Source organism: Halictus rubicundus, chromosome 15, assembly GCF_050948215.1.
Source record: "Halictus rubicundus isolate RS-2024b chromosome 15, iyHalRubi1_principal, whole genome shotgun sequence".
Taxonomy (NCBI): domain Eukaryota; kingdom Metazoa; phylum Arthropoda; class Insecta; order Hymenoptera; family Halictidae; genus Halictus; species Halictus rubicundus.
The window spans coordinates 9,759,840-9,782,561 of NC_135163.1; the positions used below are offsets into that span (position 1 = coordinate 9,759,840).

At 49.8% G+C, this 22,722-nt stretch overlaps 1 protein-coding gene across 1 annotated transcript; it reads left to right on the forward strand.

Moving 5' to 3' along the window:
* The first annotated feature begins 420 nt into the window (after window positions 1–420).
* Window positions 421–5,333, forward strand: LOC143361359 (uncharacterized). The gene is made up of 5 exons (XM_076800696.1): window positions 421–470; window positions 791–911; window positions 1,188–1,393; window positions 1,601–1,708; window positions 5,198–5,333. The coding sequence occupies exons 1-5, from the start codon at window positions 421–423 to the stop codon at window positions 5,331–5,333; spliced, it is 621 nt and encodes a 206-aa protein (XP_076656811.1).
* Window positions 5,334–22,722: the final 17,389 nt, after the last annotated feature.

The window sequence follows — 22,722 nt, forward strand, 5'->3', positions numbered from 1 at the left end:
TATTTATTTTCCATTCAATGTTTGACCGAACGAAGAAGAATGAAACTGCCGGCGATCACAATAACCAACGTCCGACGCAAATACTCTAATTCTTTAGCAAATACTCGTTATAAAACTTGTCGGCAAAATTTGTAATCAATAAAACATTCAGCTGTTCAATCAGGAGAAAAGTTTTGTCTCGCGATGCAATTCCGCGAAAAAGAAACAGCGATGGAAAAGCAAGCGATTTCAAACTTTTCATCGGCGCAGTAAATCGACCGTAAAATAATTTTAACGAGTCAAAAACCAGGTAAAAATATTTAAAAATTCTTCTTACACGACTTCACCGTCAGTCATCCATTTTCGCTCCGAATACATAAAGTCAGCAGGACGTGAAAAGAAATCGATTTTTCGAAGTTGAAGGGCCGCTTAAAAAGTACAATGGCGGAGGAAGTTGACACGTCGAGAGTTCGCGAAGGGAGCGAAGAAACGTCTGAACTTTGTCCGATGAATTTTCATCCCCTCGGGCCGAAGAAGCTTTAATTTCGTACGACCGGTCGTTCATTTGTAATGCTAATTAAGGGTGCTCGCCGCGGCGGTGGTGGCCGCGGTATATCGCCGCGGCGCATTAAAGACCGTGGCGATTTGCATTCTCCTCATCGACTCTCTGTTTTCTATTTCCGCGCGGTACTCGTGCGTGTAAACTTTTACGCGTCGCTTCGTCGAATCCGCTTTACGAGAACGAAACGGCACGGCGCGGCATTGCGCGTGCTTTTTACCGTTCCGAACAAAACGGAACCTCTTTTTGCAGGTTTCTCACGTTCAATCTGCTGCTCTTCCGGGTCTCCTCCAAGTCCACGAATTCGGAACTCGCCGAAGTTCTCCGTCGTCCGATCCGGGCCCTGACGTTCCCCGAGGACAGCCAAAGCGGGGTGAGCGAAAATTAGTGCCTTTATTAATTACACGTTATCAATTACAAACAGAGGGGTTTTAGGGTTTTAGGAATCTAATCTCTTTCGTTCCAGTCCAATAGAATACGCTTTTCGTTAATTTTGTTATCGGTCTTACAGTTTCGTCGCGGTGCAAGTAGTACGACAGCGATATAGTCCGACATTTCCTTCTTTGACATTTTTCTATCGTTTCGTCTACAGTTTCGTATCGATGTGTAAATAGTTGTTACATTTCGCTACCTGTAATGTTCGTTTCAGTTGTTCGTGGCACTGGCAGTGCCTCTGGGGGATCCGTTCAAGTCGATCTCGCTGGCAAACTTCTTCGAAGCGAGCTACCGCCTGCCGACGAACGCGACCGACGAGCTTTTGTGGACGGAGACCGAGCTTGCGAGGAAGAGGAGACGCGCGAGAAGCAGCCTGGACAGAGCCACGGTGTACCGGGTCGTCGAGAACAAGTTTACCAGGTGAACTCCTCCGCTTTTACCTGACGCCGACGACGGTTTCGCAGCACGAGCTTGCGGCCGCGGTTCGGCCGCGTCCGCGCGCGGACCGACGAAACTGCTGCGCGTACAAGTATAGACGCACACGTACAGACCGGTGACCTAGAAGTCGCAGTGGGTCAGAGACGGTCTTATTTTATTTTTCGCTTTGCTTCCCCGGTTTCTGCGCAGCTACGGGTATCAGGGTCACGAGTGTCTGCTGAGGGCAATTTGCGAAACTTCGGAGCACACCCTGAGACATAACGGGCTCATCGGTGACATTCTGCACGTGATCTTCACGTAAGTTCCCCGGCGTTTTCCTGATCCGCTAAACGCCCAACTTTTTCCGGTTCCACGGCCGCAACCATAACGCCGGAATAACGATCGCGAAACGTTCCTCATTCCGCGGCGAATAAAGCCGGTTCATTTTAAGAGACCATTCGGCTTTCGAGAGTCCTGAAATTGGATAATTTGTATAAATGGTGGAAACGCGGATTCTTGGCTGGTTTTACGTTTTTCTTGAAGTTTGTACGCGGAATGTGTAGAATTGAGGGGCGTACAGGGTGTCCTGAAAATTTTGCGTTTTCTCGAGAAGGATGATTCCTCGGGTGATTTGAAGTCGCAGGTGCTAAAGGAGGGTAGTTCGAGGATGATCTACTTCAAAGAAAAAGGTTTTTGGTAGTACGTGTTAATAACCACCGCGCATCCTCGGGTCCACGACCGTCGCGAGGCATTGTTCGCGCGAAGCGTGCGGCGAAAGGACTCCGGGCTGGAAATTTCGTCGGCGCGACCTCCTTTCTGGAAAAGAACAAATTCCAGCCGGAGACCTTTTTTCGGCCGGTCGAAGGCGGCGCAAATTGGAGTAGATACACAGGGGCCGTGTAGAAAAGCAAATTTGGTTTACCATTCTCGCTTCTCCCCTCCCCTCCCCTCCTCTCCTGTCAGCCAACTCTTCCTTCCGTTTCTCTCGCGAGCTTGCGCGCACGACCGCGCTCTCTCGCATCCCGGTGAAGCTTTTCCGTTCGGTGCGAGCGTATGTGTGTGCGCGCGCGCGTGTGTGTAGGTGCGCTCGCGAGAGAACCATCACGGGTGGATAAACTCTCGAGCCAGGGACGTATGAATAAAAAAAGAGGACCCGCAGGCGGCCCGTGACGGCGCATTGTCGTCGTCCTCCGCGTCGGCGACGTCCTACATCCTCCTCGTCGGGGAATTTCCGAGCGGTTTCCCGGCTAGCAAGTAGAAAATGGACTGGCCCTGTCGGGCACGGAGCGTGTATTAGAACTAGGACCGTCGAGAACGTTCTTTCTCCGCGTTTTTGGATCATTCATGGGCGGCGCCGCGACGCCACGCGACGCGACGCTCAGCGCCGTGCGGTCACGGTTTTCCTTCGGTTGCGACCGCTTGCGCGCTTCGAACCAGTGCCGCGTCCTTTCCAAAGCCCGCTCTTTCTTGGATCGATCACTATAGCCACGATGGACCGGGAGAGAGATCCGGCCCGTCTATTCAGTTTTTCACTTACACGGGCGCACAAAGCGCCGCGATACAGTGGCCGCGTGTTAAATTATTATTGCGAGCCTTAGAAAGAACGTTCTTAGAGTTTCCTCGACGGAAAACGGAACCCGCGGTGATTCATGAAAGGAAAACCGCGGCTGCAACCGGCCGCGCTGGCGAAAAGAAAACGCGCACCAAGAAAACTACAGAGAGGGAAAGAGAGGGGTAGGGGGTGAGAGAGAGAGAGAGAGAGAGAGAGAGAGAGAGAGAGAGAGAGAGAGAGAGAGAGAGCGGAGCGGAGTTTGCGTGGAAAATAAAAATTGCAAATGAGGTTTGTTTTGCCGTTGAAGTTGTTATCGCGAGAAGACGCGCGCAGGATGCATTGTCCTTGCTCGGGGAAACTCTTTCGTCTGGTCTCACGGGTAATTTGAGGGAATAGCACCGGCTAAGAAGGTATGAAAAAACCATGGCCGGACTGGTTATTTTCTCTTCTCTTCCGCGGACGTGTCTTCCCCGTGCCACGTAGCCATTGTTCGGTAAAATTCCAATGTTTATGCATTTATTTACGGAGCGAACCAGTTCCGTACGGTTCACCGGCTTCTTTCTGTTTAATCCAAGCACACGCAAGTTACGTAAAAGGTCGCTGGGGCTTGCTCGACGTTCAATTTCGATGATAATGATTCTAATCTGTTAAAACCTGAAAACAGTGATGAAATAGCATCCAAGGAAAATATTTAGCGGCATCCGTGTCGCGAAATCGGGCCTCGTCTCTTGTCCGAACGAGAAACGGAAGAAGATGAAATGATACGGCTTTGTGTAGCGACTCCAATGTCTCAAATTTCCGTCGAGCATCGCGCGGTTCATCCAGGAATTGAATCTAAGGAATTCCAGGTCAGCCGGCGAGCTTAAAACCACTCGGAATTCAATGTTGCCTTAAAAGGTTAAAAGGTGGAGCCGTAATTGAGGATTTGCGGCAGGTCCGCGGGGAAAATTGGATGGAAATAAACGGAATTTCTTCCCTCGTATGTAGACCGGCCCGTATTTATGTAATTTCCGCGTTCTTAAAAACAATTTCCTCAACAATTATGTCAAATACTCGCTCTCACCCTTAACGCCGAACTTGCCAAGCGTTGGAACCGGCTGACAAGTTTGAATTTATTTCGATCCTGTGGGATTTTTACCGCGAAGCATGCTCGAACAACAAAACTTACCGACTTTCCATTTTTCCGGGTCATGTTTTCCGACCGAGCGTAAGATTGCGATTCGCGTACCGTCCGCGATCGCAAAAATTCGAACGTTGTTGATCCAGCCACACAAGACTTCGAGATCGATCGAGCTCGAGGAAGATTGAAAGAACTTGAGAAATGAGAAGAGATCGCAAAAAACCTTCTCCTTCGTTCTGCTTTATCGCAAAAATAGTTTCGGCTCCGGGGATACGCCCGCGAAAAACAATGCGATTTCGTTATCAGAGCGTGCCGGGTTCCTTAAAAACACCTGACCCGTGAACACGTATGCGAGAGAGAGAGAGAGAGAGAGAGAGAGAGAGAGAGCCCCTCGTTGCAAAATTCACCGCAGCTACGTCAAAGGAGAGACGAACGGCGAGAACAAACGTTGTTTACCGGTACAATTTCGAAAATTTTCTCCCTCTTTCTCCCGGGGGAAACCTCGATCTTTTACGGTGGCTGTAACAATTACTTTCCAAGCGGGCGACCTCGGCTCTCGCGTTCGTTTGTTCGTCGACTTCATTCAGACCGCGTATGTTTAATGCAAATATAAAATTTCATGCGACGGTCCCGCGGAAACTATGAATTCGTTTACAGCGCCGACCCTTCGTGGCCCTTCCTCCTCTCTCTCTCGATCCGGATCTCGCGTGAACGTCGTGATTCGTCATCTAATTCAAAACACTTGTAAAATAGGGAGACTGTTTTTCGTCGGGAAACTCGTACTAAAATCATTGAGAATCATAAATCGGTCCGTGGAGGGAGCGGATCCTATTGTTGCGCAACGCTCGGTCGATGCAACGAAGCGTGTTGAGTTTTTCCAAGCAACCGGGACTCTCGAAGCGCCCTCGAATCGTGGTCCAGACCTTAAATTGGCCGGAAGAAATCGCGCGGCGTGATGGGGGGCGACTTAATGGCCGTTCGTTAACGAGTCGTCCCGCGATACGTGGAGCTCGTTACACGGTGTCCCGGTATCGCGGTTGAGAATAGAAAGCCCCCTTATTATCGTGCTCGTGTTCGCGTCTCCGTACACGTACGCGCGTGTATACACAGGGGTTTGCGGGCTTGTTGTTTTCAGACCGACGAGCTCGCGACACGAGGAACTGCCGCAGGACATTCTTCAAGCTGAAGCGGTCGGACGTAATGGAGGCTGCTCGAAGTACCAACCGCAATGCCCCGTGGGACTCTTCGACTTGATTGGAGTCCTCGGCTGAGCCCTGAAAAACCGCCGGTGCACCGGGTAAACAGTTCGATTTTATGCCTCCGCTACAGAGCCAGCCAGCAGCCGCCAGCCACTCGACGAACGCTCGAGGATTCCGGCTATTGTGTGCTCGGCTGATTGATCGACTCGTATCTCGCCCTTGTATCTTTTGCCGGCGACACGCCGCGCCGCACCGTGGCTTCTTTCAAAGCGGAAAGAAACCCGCCTCCTGCAAAGGGCTCGCCATTCGGAAAGTTCCCGGGACCGAACCCACCAGTCAACGGGAATTTCGACGAAGCCCGAAGGAGCTAAAGCCGGATATTTTCGAACGACAACTTCGCCTAAGTTTACTTCGCCAAGTTTCGTCGGCGGGGTTCAAAGGATCCGGCATAGTTAAAGGTATGCGCGCGATAAGTAGTGTTAAGCGCGTTCGCGCCGGCCCGGCTACGTTCACGTCCGTGGGTATCCGGACCTTTAGGGAATTTAGGCAGATAGCGTTTCATTCTGTAATGGTACTTCTTAACGAATTCTGGGACCATTGTACAGGGTTTGGATCGGTGGAGACCGCAAAATTGGACTTTGAAGATCACACGGTCAGTGTCAAAAAATTTGAGCGATGGAATAAAAGACAATTTTCAAAGCGCGAGGCTTCTGTTTTTAGAGGTTCGAATTGCAACAGCGTTCCTCCGGTTCCTCGGGAACTTCGAACGCCCTGCGATCTTTTATTTACAGGATCAATCCTGGGATTTTTAAATCACGATCTCGGCAAGGCAAACACCGCGAGCGGACAAAGATTCCCGGAAGCGAGTTTGCTGATCAGGGGAAAGTTTGGCTGACCACTCGCGCCGTTTCGCGAGAGCCCGAGTGCTGTCGTCCGGGATCTTTCGAAGAAGTATCGAGGATCTCTCGAGTGGGTCTCGAAACTCGGGTTTGAAGGTCTCGGGGAATTCAGACGTTTACCAGCGGTGCCACGCTGTCGGACTGTTTAAGATGTTTGGCAACTTTCGAGCTTTTCAACCGGCGCGGCGCGGCGCGGCGCGGCGCGGCGCGACGACGCATTCCTCGAATCGGAGCTTCAAGGCGAGAGCTTGACTCGATTAAAACTCGCGAAACCGAATTCGCGGGGAAGCTCTCGCATCGTTCAAAGTTATCCTCGTCTGCGAAACGTTGTTACAAGCTGCCGTTGTCGCCGGTCTTGTCAACTTTTCATCGTGCTCGACGTGTTTCCAGTTCCTTCGCGTAGCCAAACAGAAACGACAACGTGAAAAGACAAGGTTGTTTCGCCGAGGCGCAAACTCCCTGGGTGCTTGCAATTATGTACCTACCTCGTCGGCAGGAATCCCGCCCGGAGTTTCGCCACCGATCGCGCGCTATTAACAGAATATTTTGCGACAGAGAAGATCCCCAGGTTCTGCGGGTGTGGGTGGAACTGTCGTCGTTGAAATGCAGATGCGTGTACGTCAGCGACAGAGCTGCAATTGAGTTAGCCGTGTAATTTGTATATTGTACGTTTCAGATAATGTAGATGGTTCCCGCGAGTTACTGAAATGTACGGTGGGTGCTCGAATTATTTCGGAACTTGACGTAAATGTACGATTTCGCTCGAAAACACGCAACTCTTCGATGGAAAGCTGCGTAATTAATCTAGTTACCGCTCTACCCGCCATTGAAATTTTATATCGAAAGTCATTCTTAGAGCCGAGGATCAAAATGTTGCAGCAAGAGGCGATAGTAACAAATACTGTCCGTGTTATTATTTAGAATGACCTTAAAGCATTGAAGTTTCTCCACGAAGAATTATCAGCCCCTTAATAATTTGAGCACCCAGTGTATGATAACTTTGATTCATGTTTTTCAACCGAAAAATTTATTTTCATTGCGGATGGAAAATGAGCGGGCGTGATAAAACATTTTTAATAATAAAATACAGTTTTTATTACTTGCTCCGTCAGCTTTGCGACGCATCCAATCGGCGAACTTAATTAATTTGCATGTAGAGGCAGAATTCAATGTAACACTGGGACATGCGTAGCCATTTTTGTTATAGCTTGTACATTGTTGTACGATTAACTGGGTCAAATAGATCGACGAATAAAATTAAGTGTGGAGAGTATTAATCAGCTGCAAACGAACAGAGTTATTTGTGCTAAGCGTTCACTGGTTAATATTTGGTAAAACGCGTTTCAACAGTTTGCTATGTGAACCATGCGATACGAAGTGTCGCGGTGTATATCGTGCAGATAATACATTCTGTGAAACGTGTAACACAATATTGTGGTCACGACATATCGCGCGCGATGTGCACACATAACACAATGTTGCGTAACGCATACGTTCTACTTTACGAACATGAAATATTTATAGTATAAATAATCGCGCGCCGCTCGGAATGTGGTAGACTCGACATCATCGCAAACGTAATATATCATCCGTACGTGCGTTAAAAAAGAAATAGTTTTCGGTGTTAGGTGTAATTCTTCGCAACCTACCGGATGCACATTAAAAAAGAGTCGTAAAACTGTTTGCGACAACAAAAATCGTGGCCAATTCTGGGATTATAGAAAAGCTTTGATAACCGACAAAAAAGCCACCATATTCTCGTAAAATGTTTAGCCAGCGAATTAATAAAATCTTGAAAAATTACGAAAGAACAAAGTTTCCGAAAAAATGTCCAAAAGTCACTTTCCTCGCAAATGTCCACGCGGCGTTAACAATCGTACCCATACCTGACGCAAGGCCCGCTATCCTAACTTCTCCGACCCACATAACACCGGGAGATCATCCTCTTCCGCTTATCTCGCGCGCAGCTCAGAAAACATCCTCGGAACGAGCGAATCTAATTGAATAAGATCTGTCGGTGTTCTGAGCGATCGGCTCGCGATCAATCTAGCGGGGGGTCAGTCGGAGATGATCGATCACCGATTTTCCTCGAGCGAACGATGACGAGACAAATGACCATTCCGCGAACGACACCTAAGAGTGTTGCGCCATGGGCCTAGCGTGTAACACGCGTTTTCCCGCGAGGAGGGTGGAATGACGAACGACGATCAAATTGGATCTAGTTGATCGGCGGAACGGCCTGGCCGACGCGGATGAACTCCGTGGCTCGTTTACTCGTGTGAAACAAAGGGTCGAAGGGGGTTAGGGTTCGGTTCGACCCAGGTTCCTCGTAAATCGACGATTGCGGGGGCGTTTCGCGCCAAAGGCCACCAGCGAGTACGACGCGGAAAGAAATATGGGGCCACCGTGTGCGATTTCTGACATATGTGTCACTTTCGAAGCCTTCCCCCACTACCAGCATGATCGCTGGATCGAGGACCCCCCTAATAGTTTATTCAACGCAGGCCAGAAACGATTCATCCAAAGTGTTACAGAAGATAGTGGCCCTACACGATCTATGTCACAGCACGGGCCCGAGGATTGGACTTGGATCAGAATTTCGAGTTGCACCACTATGATTCCTCGCTGTAGAAATGGCTGGAGTTGGAAGAAATCAGGGAGGAACGGTTTCACGGTAGCACGGCGGCGACGCGATCGATCTCGATAAGCGGAAAGGAGCTTAAGAGAAGCTCGGAAAGGTACAAATGCTCGGCTGCGGATAAAAGGACAAGCGAGGATACGCTCGGGGCAACTGTATGCTCCCTAATTAATCGCCACGCCCAAGCCTATCCTGCGGCACGATTCATCTTATCAGACCCGGGAAGATTGATTAACCAGCCACCGATTTCGTTTCGTCGGTCTCCGGGTCCTTAGCCGGCTCGCTGCGGTACCGTCTCGCGGTTGCTCGCAATAATCCGTCCGACGCCGCACGAAAGCATTTTTCTTTTTTTTTTTTGTTAAGTAGCTCATATGAAAAATATCTCTCAAAGGAGTCCCCGGCGAGGCGCGACTGAATTTTCGGTTAAATACTAGCCGTGTTTTCCCGGGTAAGTGTCGTCACAGGAAGCTTTTTGATCTGTCCGCACACGCACACACACACACGAGTCACGCTCTCGAGGAGCTGCCTCTCCTGCAAGGAGGTCGTCTATAGCAACCTTTTTATTCTGGTCCACCTTTGACTCCAGGCTTTCCAGCGACGTAGATTGCTTTTTCAGCGTGCTTGTAAGCAGATTTAAATCGACGCATTCCTTTGGCAAACGCGACTCCGGCTTTAAGTGGTCCCCAACAGTTTTCGTACTTTCTCGGGAGTTGAACTTCACCTTGGCAACCCAGATATTTTTCACTTTTCACTGGTTCATCCTGTACAGGTTGACGAGAGAATGCCGAAAATCGACATTTCACGGCGAGGAATTCGCTGTAAGGTTCGACCGTGAACCAGAACCGAAAGGTTTTTCGTTCGACAAACAGGTTCGCAGAGATTGCTTGCGAGACATGCTCGAGCCGTTAATGGAACGCACGCGCGCGCCCCTCGATAAGAATGAATGGCCGGAAGAATGCGGCAGGCATTCCGACGAATTCTTGGTTAACGAAAGAAAAACAATCGCGTCTGCAGCGGCGGCGGGCGGCGGCGGCGCCCGTTGCGAACAAAGTTTATTAGCCCAGGAATTTTCTTCCAGGTTCCCCGTGAAAACGGCCGGTTCTCTTTCAAAGAGAATGAAACTTCCCGGAAGTTTTTATCGGGGCTGCGCGGGGAAGAGGGACGGGAAAAAACGCAGGAAGCGAAAGGGAACGATAAGAAATTACGTGGAACGATAAATCTGGAAGTTCGATGTCGTTTGCGGCGGATGGCTCCTTCCGGATGGGAAAACTTGCTCGACGAGATTCCCCGGGAAACAAATTCGTTGTTCCGGGACGGTTCGTTCGTTCCGCCCTCTCGTTTAAACGCGTTCGGCGATCAGGGGGGTGTCGATACCCCTCTCCCTTAGCGATCGCCGATATTTGCCGGTCGATCCGCGGCCCAGGGAAGTTCGTTAACCACCGATTGCAATATTTATACGGGCAAATTGAATCCTCGGCAGCCGGCATTAATTACTTTCCACGAATTTCTCGGAATAATCCGAGCCCGTAATAGCTTCCATTGATTCGCTCCTCGACGAGTGCGCCGCGACGAGCCGAGCCGAGCCGAGCCGCTCGGCGTCGCGCGCTGATATTTGCATACCGGCCGGGAGAATTTCAGCCTTCGACAACACACGAGCCGTGGATTCTTTGACGGGACCAAGAAGTCTTTGATTTCCAAGGAAAATTTCCAGGAAAATCTCTGCCAACGACAGGCGACCGAGAAGACAACGCATAACTTTCGAACCGGCGAATTCCTCGCCTTGAAACTTCGATTTTTGGCATTCTCCCGTCAAGACGTACAGGATTGCGTAGCAAAAAGTTAAAAATATCCGGGTGGCCGAGGTGAAGTTGATTTACGACAAAAGTGAGTGGTACCCTTTAATCCTACAGGAAATGGTTCCACGTCGAGCGAGGCCGAGGAGGAACCTCCGACATGAAAATCCACGGCGTTTGCAACCAGAGTTCAGTTTCCCCTTGGTAGTAAACGGAAATAATGAACGAAAATCTGCGGGGCGCATACCGAGAATCTTAATCTCCATGATAACAAAGAAGTCACGTCCGCATCGTAAATCCGGCTGAAACTTACGTATCTCCGGCGTTTCCCGTTTTTGTCTACTCGCTCCTCTTTGATTATTCCGAGATAGTTCTTCTCCTGGCAGCACGCAGCTCGTTCGTTCTACACTACCCCGGTTTCATAGTGCCTTTTTCCCCTCGTTCTGCGGCCCAGTCAGCCTCTGCTAATGTTTCTGTCCACTTTATTGCTTCCTCGCGCGTCTCTCCCGCAGCACAGACGCCATATTTCTGGCCACTTCGAGGATTCCTACCCTTTATTTTTTCCTCCTCTTATTTTTCAATCTACCTGCACGACTGCAAAATAGTACGTACATTTTCCGACACACAAGCTGGGCAAAAATTGTTCTAAAATCTCATTTTCGACGCCTTTACCACAAATGTTTACAGAAAAAAAAATTGTAGACGAAATCGATGTCGGTGAAATGTCGTCGATTTTCGGTAATTCGATGCGCACCTAGTTTGCAGTCTGAAAAGGAACGACGTGTGCGGGGCACTACTAGGACACGTTAGACTGTGCAGAGACGAGATTAGGGTTGTTCTCGCGTGTGCAGAGGAGCGGATCCGTTTCGCGAATCATTAATCGTGCTCGGGGTGAAATCGGGCTCGCGTTAAACGGTCATCTATTCGTCTTCCGACTCGGCGCAATGCCCCCCACCCCCTCCGATTAACAAACTACTTGTTGAGTGCAACGCATCGGCGCGACAAATCACGATAAAGGATCGCGCGCCTATAGCTCGCAAGCATGCAAACGAACTTGCAATTTAAGCAGCGCCAGAAACGAAACACGAGTACCGAGAGTTTCCAATCGATTGATCCCTGCGCATTCTAAAGTACATCCCCAATTAGTGCGCTCGTTAACAGGCGAATTGCGCAACCGGGAAGCGCGAGTAAATGCGCGAGACGGGTCGCGCAGGTGCTTGTCGCATTCCTTGTTAATTTTTCCGATACTCTAAGCAACCGCTCCCTTGCCCTCGGAAATGGGCGCGGTTAAAAAACCGAGAAACTGGAAAAAACAATAATGGTAACGCGGCGCGACAATTCTGCCGGAGGACGAAATTTCCCAGTGATCCCGGCGCGACGCGACGGCCCCAAAGGTGATTTTTGCTGGCGGATTTTCGTTTCAAAAACTCTCTAACGATTCGAAAAACTGTCAGGCCGGCGCGGCGTGTCACCGTTTCGGAACAGGGTCAACGGACGTTGTCGTCGGACGAATAAATATTTAAGATTCGGCTCCCGTTTTTAATCCGGAATTAATCCATACACAAACGGGCGAATACGTCACCGGCACAGTCCACAGGTGTCCCGACAAATAAACCGAAACACGTTCCTTCCGTTGTTTCACTATTTTCGAGTTTTCTTTCCGTTACGATTCTTCATTTCATAGATTCGGCCTGTAATTCGGAACATCAAGCATTCGTGAGAACCGATACTCGTTTGTTTCTCCTTCTCGGCGGAATCGCGTTGCAAATTAATTCGCGGGGGCACCGAGGGTAGGACAGCTATGGCGGGAAACCTTGTCACGAACGCGGACATTCAATTTGCGAACAATTACACGGATGGGGAGGAAAAAAAAGTAGTTACCGTGACTGATTGAAGCGAGCCCGGGCTCAAAGCCGACTGATTGGCGGCCTGACGGAGGCCGGGCATTATAAATCCACGACGAAATTAGTTTTGTAGCGGGACACGTAACCGGGAATTGGAAGCATCGACTGAAATACGCAATCGTTGGCAAGGAGGGACACCTCTGGTCCAGTACCGGAGACTCGAAGAGTCCTTTCTCGAAGCTGGAAAATGCGATTCCCGAGCTTTGTCCTCGCGCGGTAGAACAATTCAGTCCCGAAATATGCAACGCGACTAGCAGGGGCGTCGGAAACTTCGATAAATAATGCATTTTGACTATAATTTACCCATAATTTCAACGGGAGATTGCGACACGCTTTTAGTACCTTGTTAACGCGTTACCTCAGCGTTTGCCATGGCAATAGCGTTCATAGTTACGACATTGTATTAAACGATCCCACCTCCAAAAGGTAGCCGATTTTCCGCACACCACTTCCGGACACGCTGGTCTGTAGATACCAATTGATTTTATTTTTGCCTAATCTTGCCCGAACCGATGAAAACGGCCGCAACTATCGCGTGTCGTTCCGACAACCAGATCAATAAATTCTTCAGATTAATATTGGTCATGCGATAATAAATTTCAGTGAAGCAAGGTCGCAGAGAGCTTTCTATTTAATAAAAGAAATAGAGATCGCCCGAATTTGCTTTAGCAAAATTTCTCGTCCTCTTGGAAAAAGTATTAGGGTCGAAAACGGATTAGTTTAGAAATTAGTAATTTTCCAGCGACTGGTATGCGAACACTATCGTCTCGGAGGTTGCGGTTCGTAGAGCTTGTCCACGCGTGGGCGGGCAATTCTTCCTCGAAATAACCGACGCGACCATCGGGGGTGTCGCTTGTCACGCTCCGGGAAAAGCTGGTGCTCTCGAACCGGCAGCATAGTCGGGATCGTTAATAGCGCTTTAATCCAATACCGTTCCGCTTGTGATCGATTGCTCGTGATAATTATTCGCGTTCCCTTCGACGCTGGTTCGAGTTATCGGGTTAAAGGTCGACGCGCTGCTCTTATTGCGAGAGGGGCGTATCTTTCTCCCCTCTCTCCCCCTCTATCTCTCTGTCTCTCTACTTTCTTCCTGTTCTCCCCTATCTTTTTTTTTCTTCCACCGCGCCGGGCCGAACGTTGCCAATATCGGCCGAGCGTTCCGCTAATTTAATGCCCGCTCGAGCGTATATCTTTCACGTTGAAATATCCTGTTTAACGTTTAAGTAAACGAACGCGGTTGCTCGGGGTTGCGGGGGGTGGGTGGCTGGGGAGGAAAAGCAGGGGAAAAAGAGCGGAGAGGGGAGGGGCGGCGTCCGGAGACCGGAAAAGGAAGAAAACGAGCGACGCTCCAATTTTTGATCAGAACTTTCGAGAGGGGCCGAAGTATTCGGGAAAGAGGTAACGTGCCCGCTCATTTCGAACGAGTTCCGTGACAATCATCGGGGCTAAAAGTTTCCCTCGGCGAAAGGAAAGGATCGTGATCCGGGAAAGTTAATTTACGGCAAAATTACAATCCGGAAAGTTCGCGGACGACAAAAGCTCCGGTCGTGGCGCGCAGCCGAGCGCCCCTTTGACGGTGATTGCGTGTTAGTTAGCGCCGGACGTAGGTGGAGGCTACATCGGAATGCAATTAGTTTTTCGAACGACCGGTTGAGGATGCGTCACGACGACACTCTCACGCCGATGGGGGATCGAAAAAACGGCGAATTAAAGTGTCATTTTCCGGCCGGCGTAATTATTCTTATCAACGTGTCTCGCTCGTGGCACTCGGCGACAAAATCATGCGGTCACAGAGCCAAATAAACACCGTAGACCGACGCTGTGCAATCGCAGATAATCGTTCCACGGTAAACGGAGAAACGTGCTTTGTTGATTCAGTATTATAATGTCCAGCGTTATGCATATTTAATTGTTCTTCTCTCTAGATGAACAGCACGGCTGCACACGCACGGTATATAACCGGAGGTAATGCCTCTCTAATGACGGCGTTAATTGTTGTTGTCGGTAACACGATTTTTAATAAGCTCGCGCAAGAACCAGGAAGCCCGAGAGGCTAATTAAAAACTTGACGACAGAACTGCAACGCGAATAATGCCGGATTCTATTAAATTTTAAATTAACCAACGTGTCAGAGGGTTATAAAATTCAGGGAACAAATGTTTTCCATCGTACGCGGTTGACAGAGAAATTTTAAAAAACGTCCTATCGATTCAAGTGACATTCCAACTTAACTTCTTTTGCGTTCCGAGGATCGACGAGCATGATCTGCCAGTGCCGGAGTAATTCGATGGCTCGCGATCAAAGTGTGTCCGTCGTACAGAGAGATGCATATCCGCGGCAAATGAAAGTTTCGCGGTTTCGTAGGACGGCGGGGGGGGGGGGGGTTGATGAGGACGGCACGGCAAAAAGACGAAACGGGGATGAAAAGGGCGGCCCCGTTGGCAGCGGTGGATGGACGCGGTTTGTTTAAACGAAATGACGCAAGGCTCGTGGATATACGCGGTGGGAAATGCAATTTCTCTCTGGTCTGCTCGACCGGCTACAATCAACCCCAACCCGCCACCCTCGGCGGTCTTTGTCCCCCTCTCTCTCCACCCTCTTCGCCTTTCATCGCCGTGCAAACCCTCGTCGACGGCCCATCCCTAAACGAAATCTATCCACTGTACGTCTATCCGCGGATTACCCTGTAAATTACAATAAAAAGGGAAGAGGGAAGAGGGAAGCGCGGTCGCCGCCCAGCTAACAGCAGAGATTGAAACGTCGCTTTCCGTTCGCTCCTGACACGTCCCAGGTATCCGGCGAAAATGATTTTTTCTCCGCAAATTTTTCGGAAATCTCGTCGCATTTCTCTCTATCGTAAAATTTAATTATTGACGGGAAAGCAATGGACACAGTTAACCAATAAATCGTAGCGCAAACAGTTACCTAGCGAAAGAGTTTCCGGTTAGATTTTGGTCAGCGATCGAGGGTCGCAGGGGAAGAATTTGGCCGGGTCCTTTGGAAAATCTAATCAACGGAGAGCCGCGGAGGGGGTAGGGAACAAGAAGAAACCGATCGAATGCGGGCAGCAGCGGACTCGAAGCTCGAAAGAGTTATGAGAGATCGTAGTGAGGGCGCAACCGCTAAGCTCGGCGGCCGTGTATTCCGCAGCGATGAGGCAATCTGATAGGATTCAAGTTCCGGGCCGGCCGGGCTGAAAATAAAGCCGGCGCGCGGCCACGATTAAACCCTCTTGGTACGTTGATTACCAAACCGGACAGCTCTGGGAGAGCAGCGGTTGGCCAGGCGCGTTCCTCTGCCGGAACGAGAAACGAAAATCGATGCCAGACCGCGCGTCAGCCGACCTGGACTCTCTTCGGGGACTCGATTTTCCCGCTTAACCGGGATCGGCGATTAGCCGCCGCCGCCGCCGGTCGATGACGCGTGTCGTCTCGCGGCCGAACCCGAACCGAGCGCTGAGATAATCGAATAAGCGCTTCCGAATAATCTCAACCTCCCAAGACGTAACTTTGAAATCGACGCAATCGCGATTAAAATAAAACCTTGTACATTCTAAGAATCCTAATAGAACTATTCGAGAATCCACGCAGGACGGAAATCAATGCACCAAGTTAAACACTCGCGCGTTAGAAGATTCGGCATCGCGTAGGAGTTGGAAAAACAAAGAGAGCACCGAGCTCGTTCTTCGCCGAATTAGTCGCGAGCGAGAATCAAAGGCGGATAGGAGAGGAGACACGGAGTCTACCCCGCGATCCTTCGATCACCCCGAAAATTTCCAATTCACGGAACATCCCCCGCGGAAACGACTTCTCTCCGATGTATCGAGCAAACAACCGGCGAATTTCGTATTTCAGGATTCGCCCTCCGAGTCCCGGCGACGATCGCGACGGGTCCAATCCCATATTTTCCGAAATAACTCTTGGTTCTTCTCGGTTCTCTCCTCGGCTGCTTTCTTAGCCGTGGCGGCGCGGCTCGCCCGACACGTCCAGTCCCAGACGCACACTTTACGAAATTAGCTTTGTCAGCCCACGACCAGGTACGTATGTATGTACCGGAAGGAAGGAAGGCTCCAGATGGCCGGGGATACAAGCGGAACCACCCTCGAAACTGGCCAACGGGAATCGAGGTCGAGTCGGGTCGACGAGTTTCGTCGCCGTTCGTCGCGCACACTCCTTCTTTTCGGGGTTTTCTCCTTTTTTCCGCACGATCGGCACACCGACCGTGGAAAGCGTCGTTTCTTCTTTTTTCTTTACCACCCGATCGTTACCGGATTACTGTTACAGCTTCTCTGCAATGCTGAAACGGTGCGAGGCAATTCAGTCCACCCTTTATAAGGTCTTTGCAAAGCCTCGCGTCGAAATTGGCAAACATCATTTTCAGTAGCTGTTCAAGTAAAATTTCACTCCTTGTAACAGAGTTCCTTCACTGTTTCCATTTGTGAATTTCTTGTACTCGAGGTCACGCTAAGGTGGCGTTTTTTAGCAAACGGGAGAAAATTATGGGGACTCGAACTCAGCCGTCACCTGCGAAATCAGCTGCAAGATGCATGGTAAATTTTCGTTCGTTGGCTCGAAGCGAGAGACAGGTGGGAGATAAATGACATTTGTCGATTCAAGATGATGGGTTCGGCGGTCATTTCCCCGTTCTAATTGTAAGAGAGAAACCTCGTGGGATATATGGACCGGATTAAGGACTGACGAGGGTAATACGGAAGAGTACGTGCTCCGAATACCGTCCGTTAATATGTCTCTTAGAAGGCTAATAAAAGGAGCCACCCCGGCAAACGTAAAGCTACTCTAAGCGTCTGGTCAACCATCCATGTTGCCTTTCGCTACCCGGTCGTGTTACGTTTCCTTCATCATCGACGTGTCGCTTCCCTAATCGGTTTACACGCGTACGTGGCTGGGTCCCGCCAATCTTTTTCATCATTTGCAGTAACGCGTTTCGCGATCACAGTGATTATTTGCTGTTGTATAATAATCGCAACTTCTGCGTGGCAGGAGAAAGAACTGCATCGAAGTATTGCAGGCAACCAAATAAATTGGGTCGTGATATACACGCGTCAGGATATATTATGCATCCCGTTTTATTCATTAACGAAGTGCGGACTTGTACTTTATTCGAAAACGTACTTGACAGTACATTACACAATTAATAATAAATCTTGCCTTTGTGCAAACTGCAATCCCATTATTGAAAGCACCTCAGATCGTGGAAACGAATAAGGTTGTTATTAACCTTTTCCACGGTGCATAATCGTTCATGAGGACACAATAAAATTGCTAAAGAGTCCTTTTTTTATCTCTTCAGATACAGTTGGAGATGCGTGCGTGGACCAGAATCATTTACAGAAAATGTTAACGTTAATTCCAACAATTGATATTTCCCCCTGTTGAAACCACAGTGCACCGAACAGAGCCAGGATGAAAAAAGAACATCGGCGGCGATTTAGAGTGCTTTCGTTGGCCGAAGATAATGCAAACCGGAGCGTCCGCGCCACATCCATAAGTATTTCTTTGTCCCGCGCGGCGCGGTTTCCGCGCAAAAACCGGCATTATTCTGCCGGGAAGCGGGATCGCGATCGCGCAGACAAACGGCCGGCCGATGCGAAAAAGAAAAAGGAAAAGGGTTGATCCCTCCCCCGCGGAGGGTGCGATACCAGCCGACCCTGGGAAGAAAAAGGCGGGGGGTACCGGCCGGGGGAAAATACGAGGATCTCTTTACTCTCGGCCAATTTAGCGCACGCGTTAACTTACCGAAATGTGTAGGTCCGCGAGCGAGCGCACCTGGCGGTAACGGGTCCGCGATTCTTCCGCGCGGAAAGTAATTTCTCCTGATAATAACCGACGAGTCGTCGGCGCCGCTCGGCCGCAAAAAAATTATGACCCTCGCGGAATAAACGCTTACCGCCGCGGATCGTCCCGAAAAAGGACCGCGCTCTGCAAAATTCTTTCCCGGGCAAGCCGGACGACAAACGTGACCGAAATCGCGTTAATTTCATCCCCTAGCGTGGGGCCTCCGTCCAACTATTGTGACACCCCCTGCTGAACATAATTCCCACAGGGAGACCGAGAAACAAACCTCGAGAATTCCTGCTTTTTACCGTCCGGCGGCATAGGGCGATTAGGTATTTTCGGTGTCGCTATTTTGATACAATTCCTAAAGTTCAAGCACAGATTCAGGACCAGTGTTATTGTATTATCGATATTATGTTAGCAAACACCGAGACTGATGTGCACGGTAACGCAATTGCTACGATGCCGAAATTGAGGTACCGAAATCAGCGTAATTACCAGTATGTTTATAATAATACAAGGTGTCCCATCCGACATTACCGCCTAGATTCGCGGCATTATTAACATTATTACTCATACTGTGATAATATGTTATTGCACGTACCGGTGTTAGTCTTTTTGAAGGTGGAGGGCTCAAGGACTTGTGAATTTTGATTTTTCAAGTGGGACCGTATATTTCTTTGCGCACCAGTCGATGCAGCTATGTGTCATAAGTGTCTTGTAAACCTATATGTGTCAAAAAGGATTAGATCAGGAGATGTTTCAATTTAAATATTGCTATGACTGTAGCGTACCTGTGACAAAAGAACGTAGAGTACCCGAAAAAAAAACGGAAAAATCTCCACCAATGCGGAAGCGCACGGTACAGTGGTCGCGACATATAATTCCGGAACGCCCTGTACCCCGGACATGGAATAACGTTGACAATCGCGGTTATTGGCATAAAGGTTAATCTTGTCAAGGTCGGTGCAGCTGTCGCTCGATCTGCGCAGCGCGCTGCAGCCCGCGGCTGCAGCATCTTCGTCGCCCCGGTAATGTATGTGATCCGATGACCGGGCTTGTTCGGTTTTACGGTGGCAACTCCGGAAATGTCGGGCGAGATTAAAGTTTCTAGGCGTCCAAGCTTTTCCGAGTCACGTCCCGGCGAGAACGCGACGACCGAAGGGACACGCCCACCCGATGTCCCCGCGCGGCGCGCGCGTCCCGCTCGCTGGCAAAACGAGCGAGCAGGGAGAAAAACAAAAATTATTAATAAAATTCATCGATTCGATTGCCTCATTTTGATTGAAAAATCGTCGCCCTCGGAATCGGGGGTTTCAATTAACTCGGGGCCGCCGATCGATTCGACGCGGCGGTCGTTCGAGTTAAATTGATATCCATAATATCGTAACCACGTTCCGCGGAATGCTGCAAAAAAATAAAAAAATAACCGTAACGACGGGAAAATATTCCAATGCAAATCCGCCGGCGCTATAGGGGCCCTGTACTGTAAAGGATCTTCGCTGAACATGCGATTTGGAATTTTTAGAATTTCTATCGTCTTCGAGAACCCCTAAAATAGAGCTCCCGGCCGATTTTTGGAAAAATTCGACCCGACCTCGGGAATTCCAGAACCTGGTGTGATCGAAGACGCGCGGACCGGAAAATGAAACGTCTTTGAAACCGTCGCGTGTGTTTGCCTACACGGGACGCCTTGAAACTCGTGTCCTGCCCCGGATTCGTCGATCGTCGGCGCGCTGAACGTTGAGCAAACTCATAATCGGCCCTCGATTCACCGGCGCTCAAAGCGAGCCTCGAACTTCCGGCCGTGCCCGAGAAACTCGTTTGACACGGCCTAAGGCGCTTCGAAATTCCTGCCGGTGGATTCTGGCCAGTACTTAATGTTGTTCGACGTGCAACTGCAATAAGACTCGCAGATGCGCTTCCCGCCCAGACTGCGATTCACAGTGGCGTCGTTCCGCGAAACTAATCTCGCCATTCTGCGCTGTTGCGTGCCGGCCTTCTGCGGCTAGTTATTATGGGGTCTCTCCCTTCTTTGGGGCTTCGAGGATCATGCTACTATTCTCGTCCCATTCTACTATTCTCTATTTACAGACCGCTGAATTGGAACTGATTTATGGAGAACACCGACGCGTCGATTGATTAGAACCGCGAATTTTTACGAGAACCGGCAGCTGAGTGGAAATACATTTTTTCTTTTACCGAGGACAAAGACGTGGCAATAGTAATATTGTCCAATAAGACAGCTTAGGATCGACTTTCCCCGCGAACTTTTGTCGTTAACAAAACTCTTTCAGATTCTTAATGCCGCGGCTCCCGCGGAAGTCACGGAATCGTTTTGCAACTCGAATCGCCGGGATTCCGCGGAGGAACGCTTCGAATCGGCGAAGAAAAGTGACAGAACGGTGTTTACTTTTAACGCGGTAATTATTCCAGGTGTCCGATAAAATGAAAAAAATTGAATCTAAAGTTAAATTTAATTAAAGTTGAGCAAGATAAATTATTTTTCAGACTACCAAGCAGGAAGCGTCCTTAATTCGAAATTGTTCCCAAAGACGGAATACCCCGGGTAACCGTCTCCCGAGTAATCGTCTCGCGACGCGCAGCAACTCGGCTGCACTTCGTTACAGTATGAATTGCCGAAGTCTGAGGACACGTTTCAAAGGCAAGGAGAGAACCTTCCGCGGCGAAGGGTGTATCGAATAACTAGTTGCTCGTCCGCAGCCCTTCCTCGCCGCCCCGGTGCACCGGCACAAAAGGGAATCGCTTAATGACACCGTGCACCTTAAGTTCGCCGTTCCCGCGGCAGACTGGTAAGTAAGGGACGGGAATGCAATAACGCATCAGCCGACTCTCTTCGTCGAGATCGTGACGAGAAAACATCGGCGCCCGTCTCCATAGCGTTCGCCGAAGTATTCCTCTGTTCCGCGAACTCGCGACGGGTCCACCACTGTCGAATTTCCCCGGAAGGTTCCAAATTCTTCTCTGTAGGCGCCCCCAAAGCGTCAAACAGCCCTGCAAAGGGCTCAACTACAAATAAGACCGGTTTCATTCGGAGCTATCGAGTATCGAGAAGCGTCGTCGATAAAACTGCTGGAATAGAAGAGCCTCCGGGTGTCCTTCGAGGGTGGGGGTGACGCTGCGAGAAGCAAAGGGAGAAAAAAATAACAGAGGGATCGCCTGGTAAGAGATATTCGGCGCGGCGACGATTCACCGTGGAAATTCAAATTCGTGACGGAATCCAATATTTCTGGGCTCGCAAGAAAGTCCTGAGGAATGCCACGTGGAACGATATTACGGCGCATTGCTGTTGGCTACGGGCCTGGAAGCACGGGGGTTGGGGGTGAACAAGAGCTGAAGAACCGATCCACCCCGTGTTGCGCGAACGCCTCGACAGCGAGTTAAGAAATTTCGGATGCTCGAGGCCACTCGACAGGAACCGTGGGTCGTTCTTGACCTGCAAAGCACAGTGACATTTGCATCATCTCGGGATCGAATCGAAACAAATCGGCCCGTATATTCGGTGATGTCTAGCGATAACGCGCAACCGTTTGCAAAGTGTCTGCAAACAGCAGATCCGGCCGCGTTTATCGCGGAAAAACTTTTAATTGCGTCGGAGCGCGCGCGTCTCGTCCGCGCGACCTCGCGCGCTCCGATTTTCAATGGAAGTTTGCACAAACTTGCGCCACCGTCCGTCCCGAGAGCTCGCAGGAGCCGGCCACTGTTTACGGGAACCTGGCGAAGATAAAAAACTGCGGGAACGTCGCCGTTGCTGCTCCCCAAACGAGACGCTCTTCAGCGAGACCGTTTCTCGTCTTCAGAAACAGAAGTTCCGTTCCCTCTATCCGTCCCCCTCCGAAATCAAATTTACCGAGCTACTTAGGCGAGTAACTTCCCCCCCGACCTAATTCCGCGAGAACACTCGAAATTCTTAAGCGGGCCGGCGCTGTTGCGATAAGCAAGATTACGGTCCGATTACGTGATCCCGAGTTTCCCCCGACTTTGTGTGTTCCTGAATGGAAATTATTGTCGGCTCGGAAGCCGAGTATACCTATAACAAAACGTAGATTAAAGTCCTGCTTCAAGTAGGCAACTGAGCGCGCTCATGGTACACAGTGGCGCGCTCTCGCTTACTATTGTCGGTGCTCGCGTTTCTTTGCCCGAAACTTGTGCCCCGGCTGAACCAGACCCTCTGGAAAATTCGCTTACGTATAGTCGGACTCGCTGGTTTGTGAATATTTGCGTTTTTAACGCTGCTGGAAATATCACCGGTATAAGCAATTTTGTCCGTTTATCACGATCGTTGTTTGCAGCGCGATATTGTAACTCTCGTACACTCGATATTTCGCCAAATTTCTTGCATTTTAATTCGGCGAAATATAATTTCACGTGCTGAACGAGTGCATCAAATTGCAACACGATCGGATGAAAT

Coding starts and splice junctions, on each gene's coding strand:
- LOC143361359 (XM_076800696.1), top strand. CDS start 421: ATGGCGGAGGAAGTTGACACGTCGAGAGTTCGCGAAGGGAGCGAAGAA. Junction 471..790: donor CGCGAAGGGAGCGAAGAAAC/GTCTGAACTTTG, acceptor CTCTTTTTGCAG/GTTTCTCACGTTCAATCTGC. Junction 912..1,187: donor CCGAGGACAGCCAAAGCGGG/GTGAGCGAAAAT, acceptor TGTTCGTTTCAG/TTGTTCGTGGCACTGGCAGT.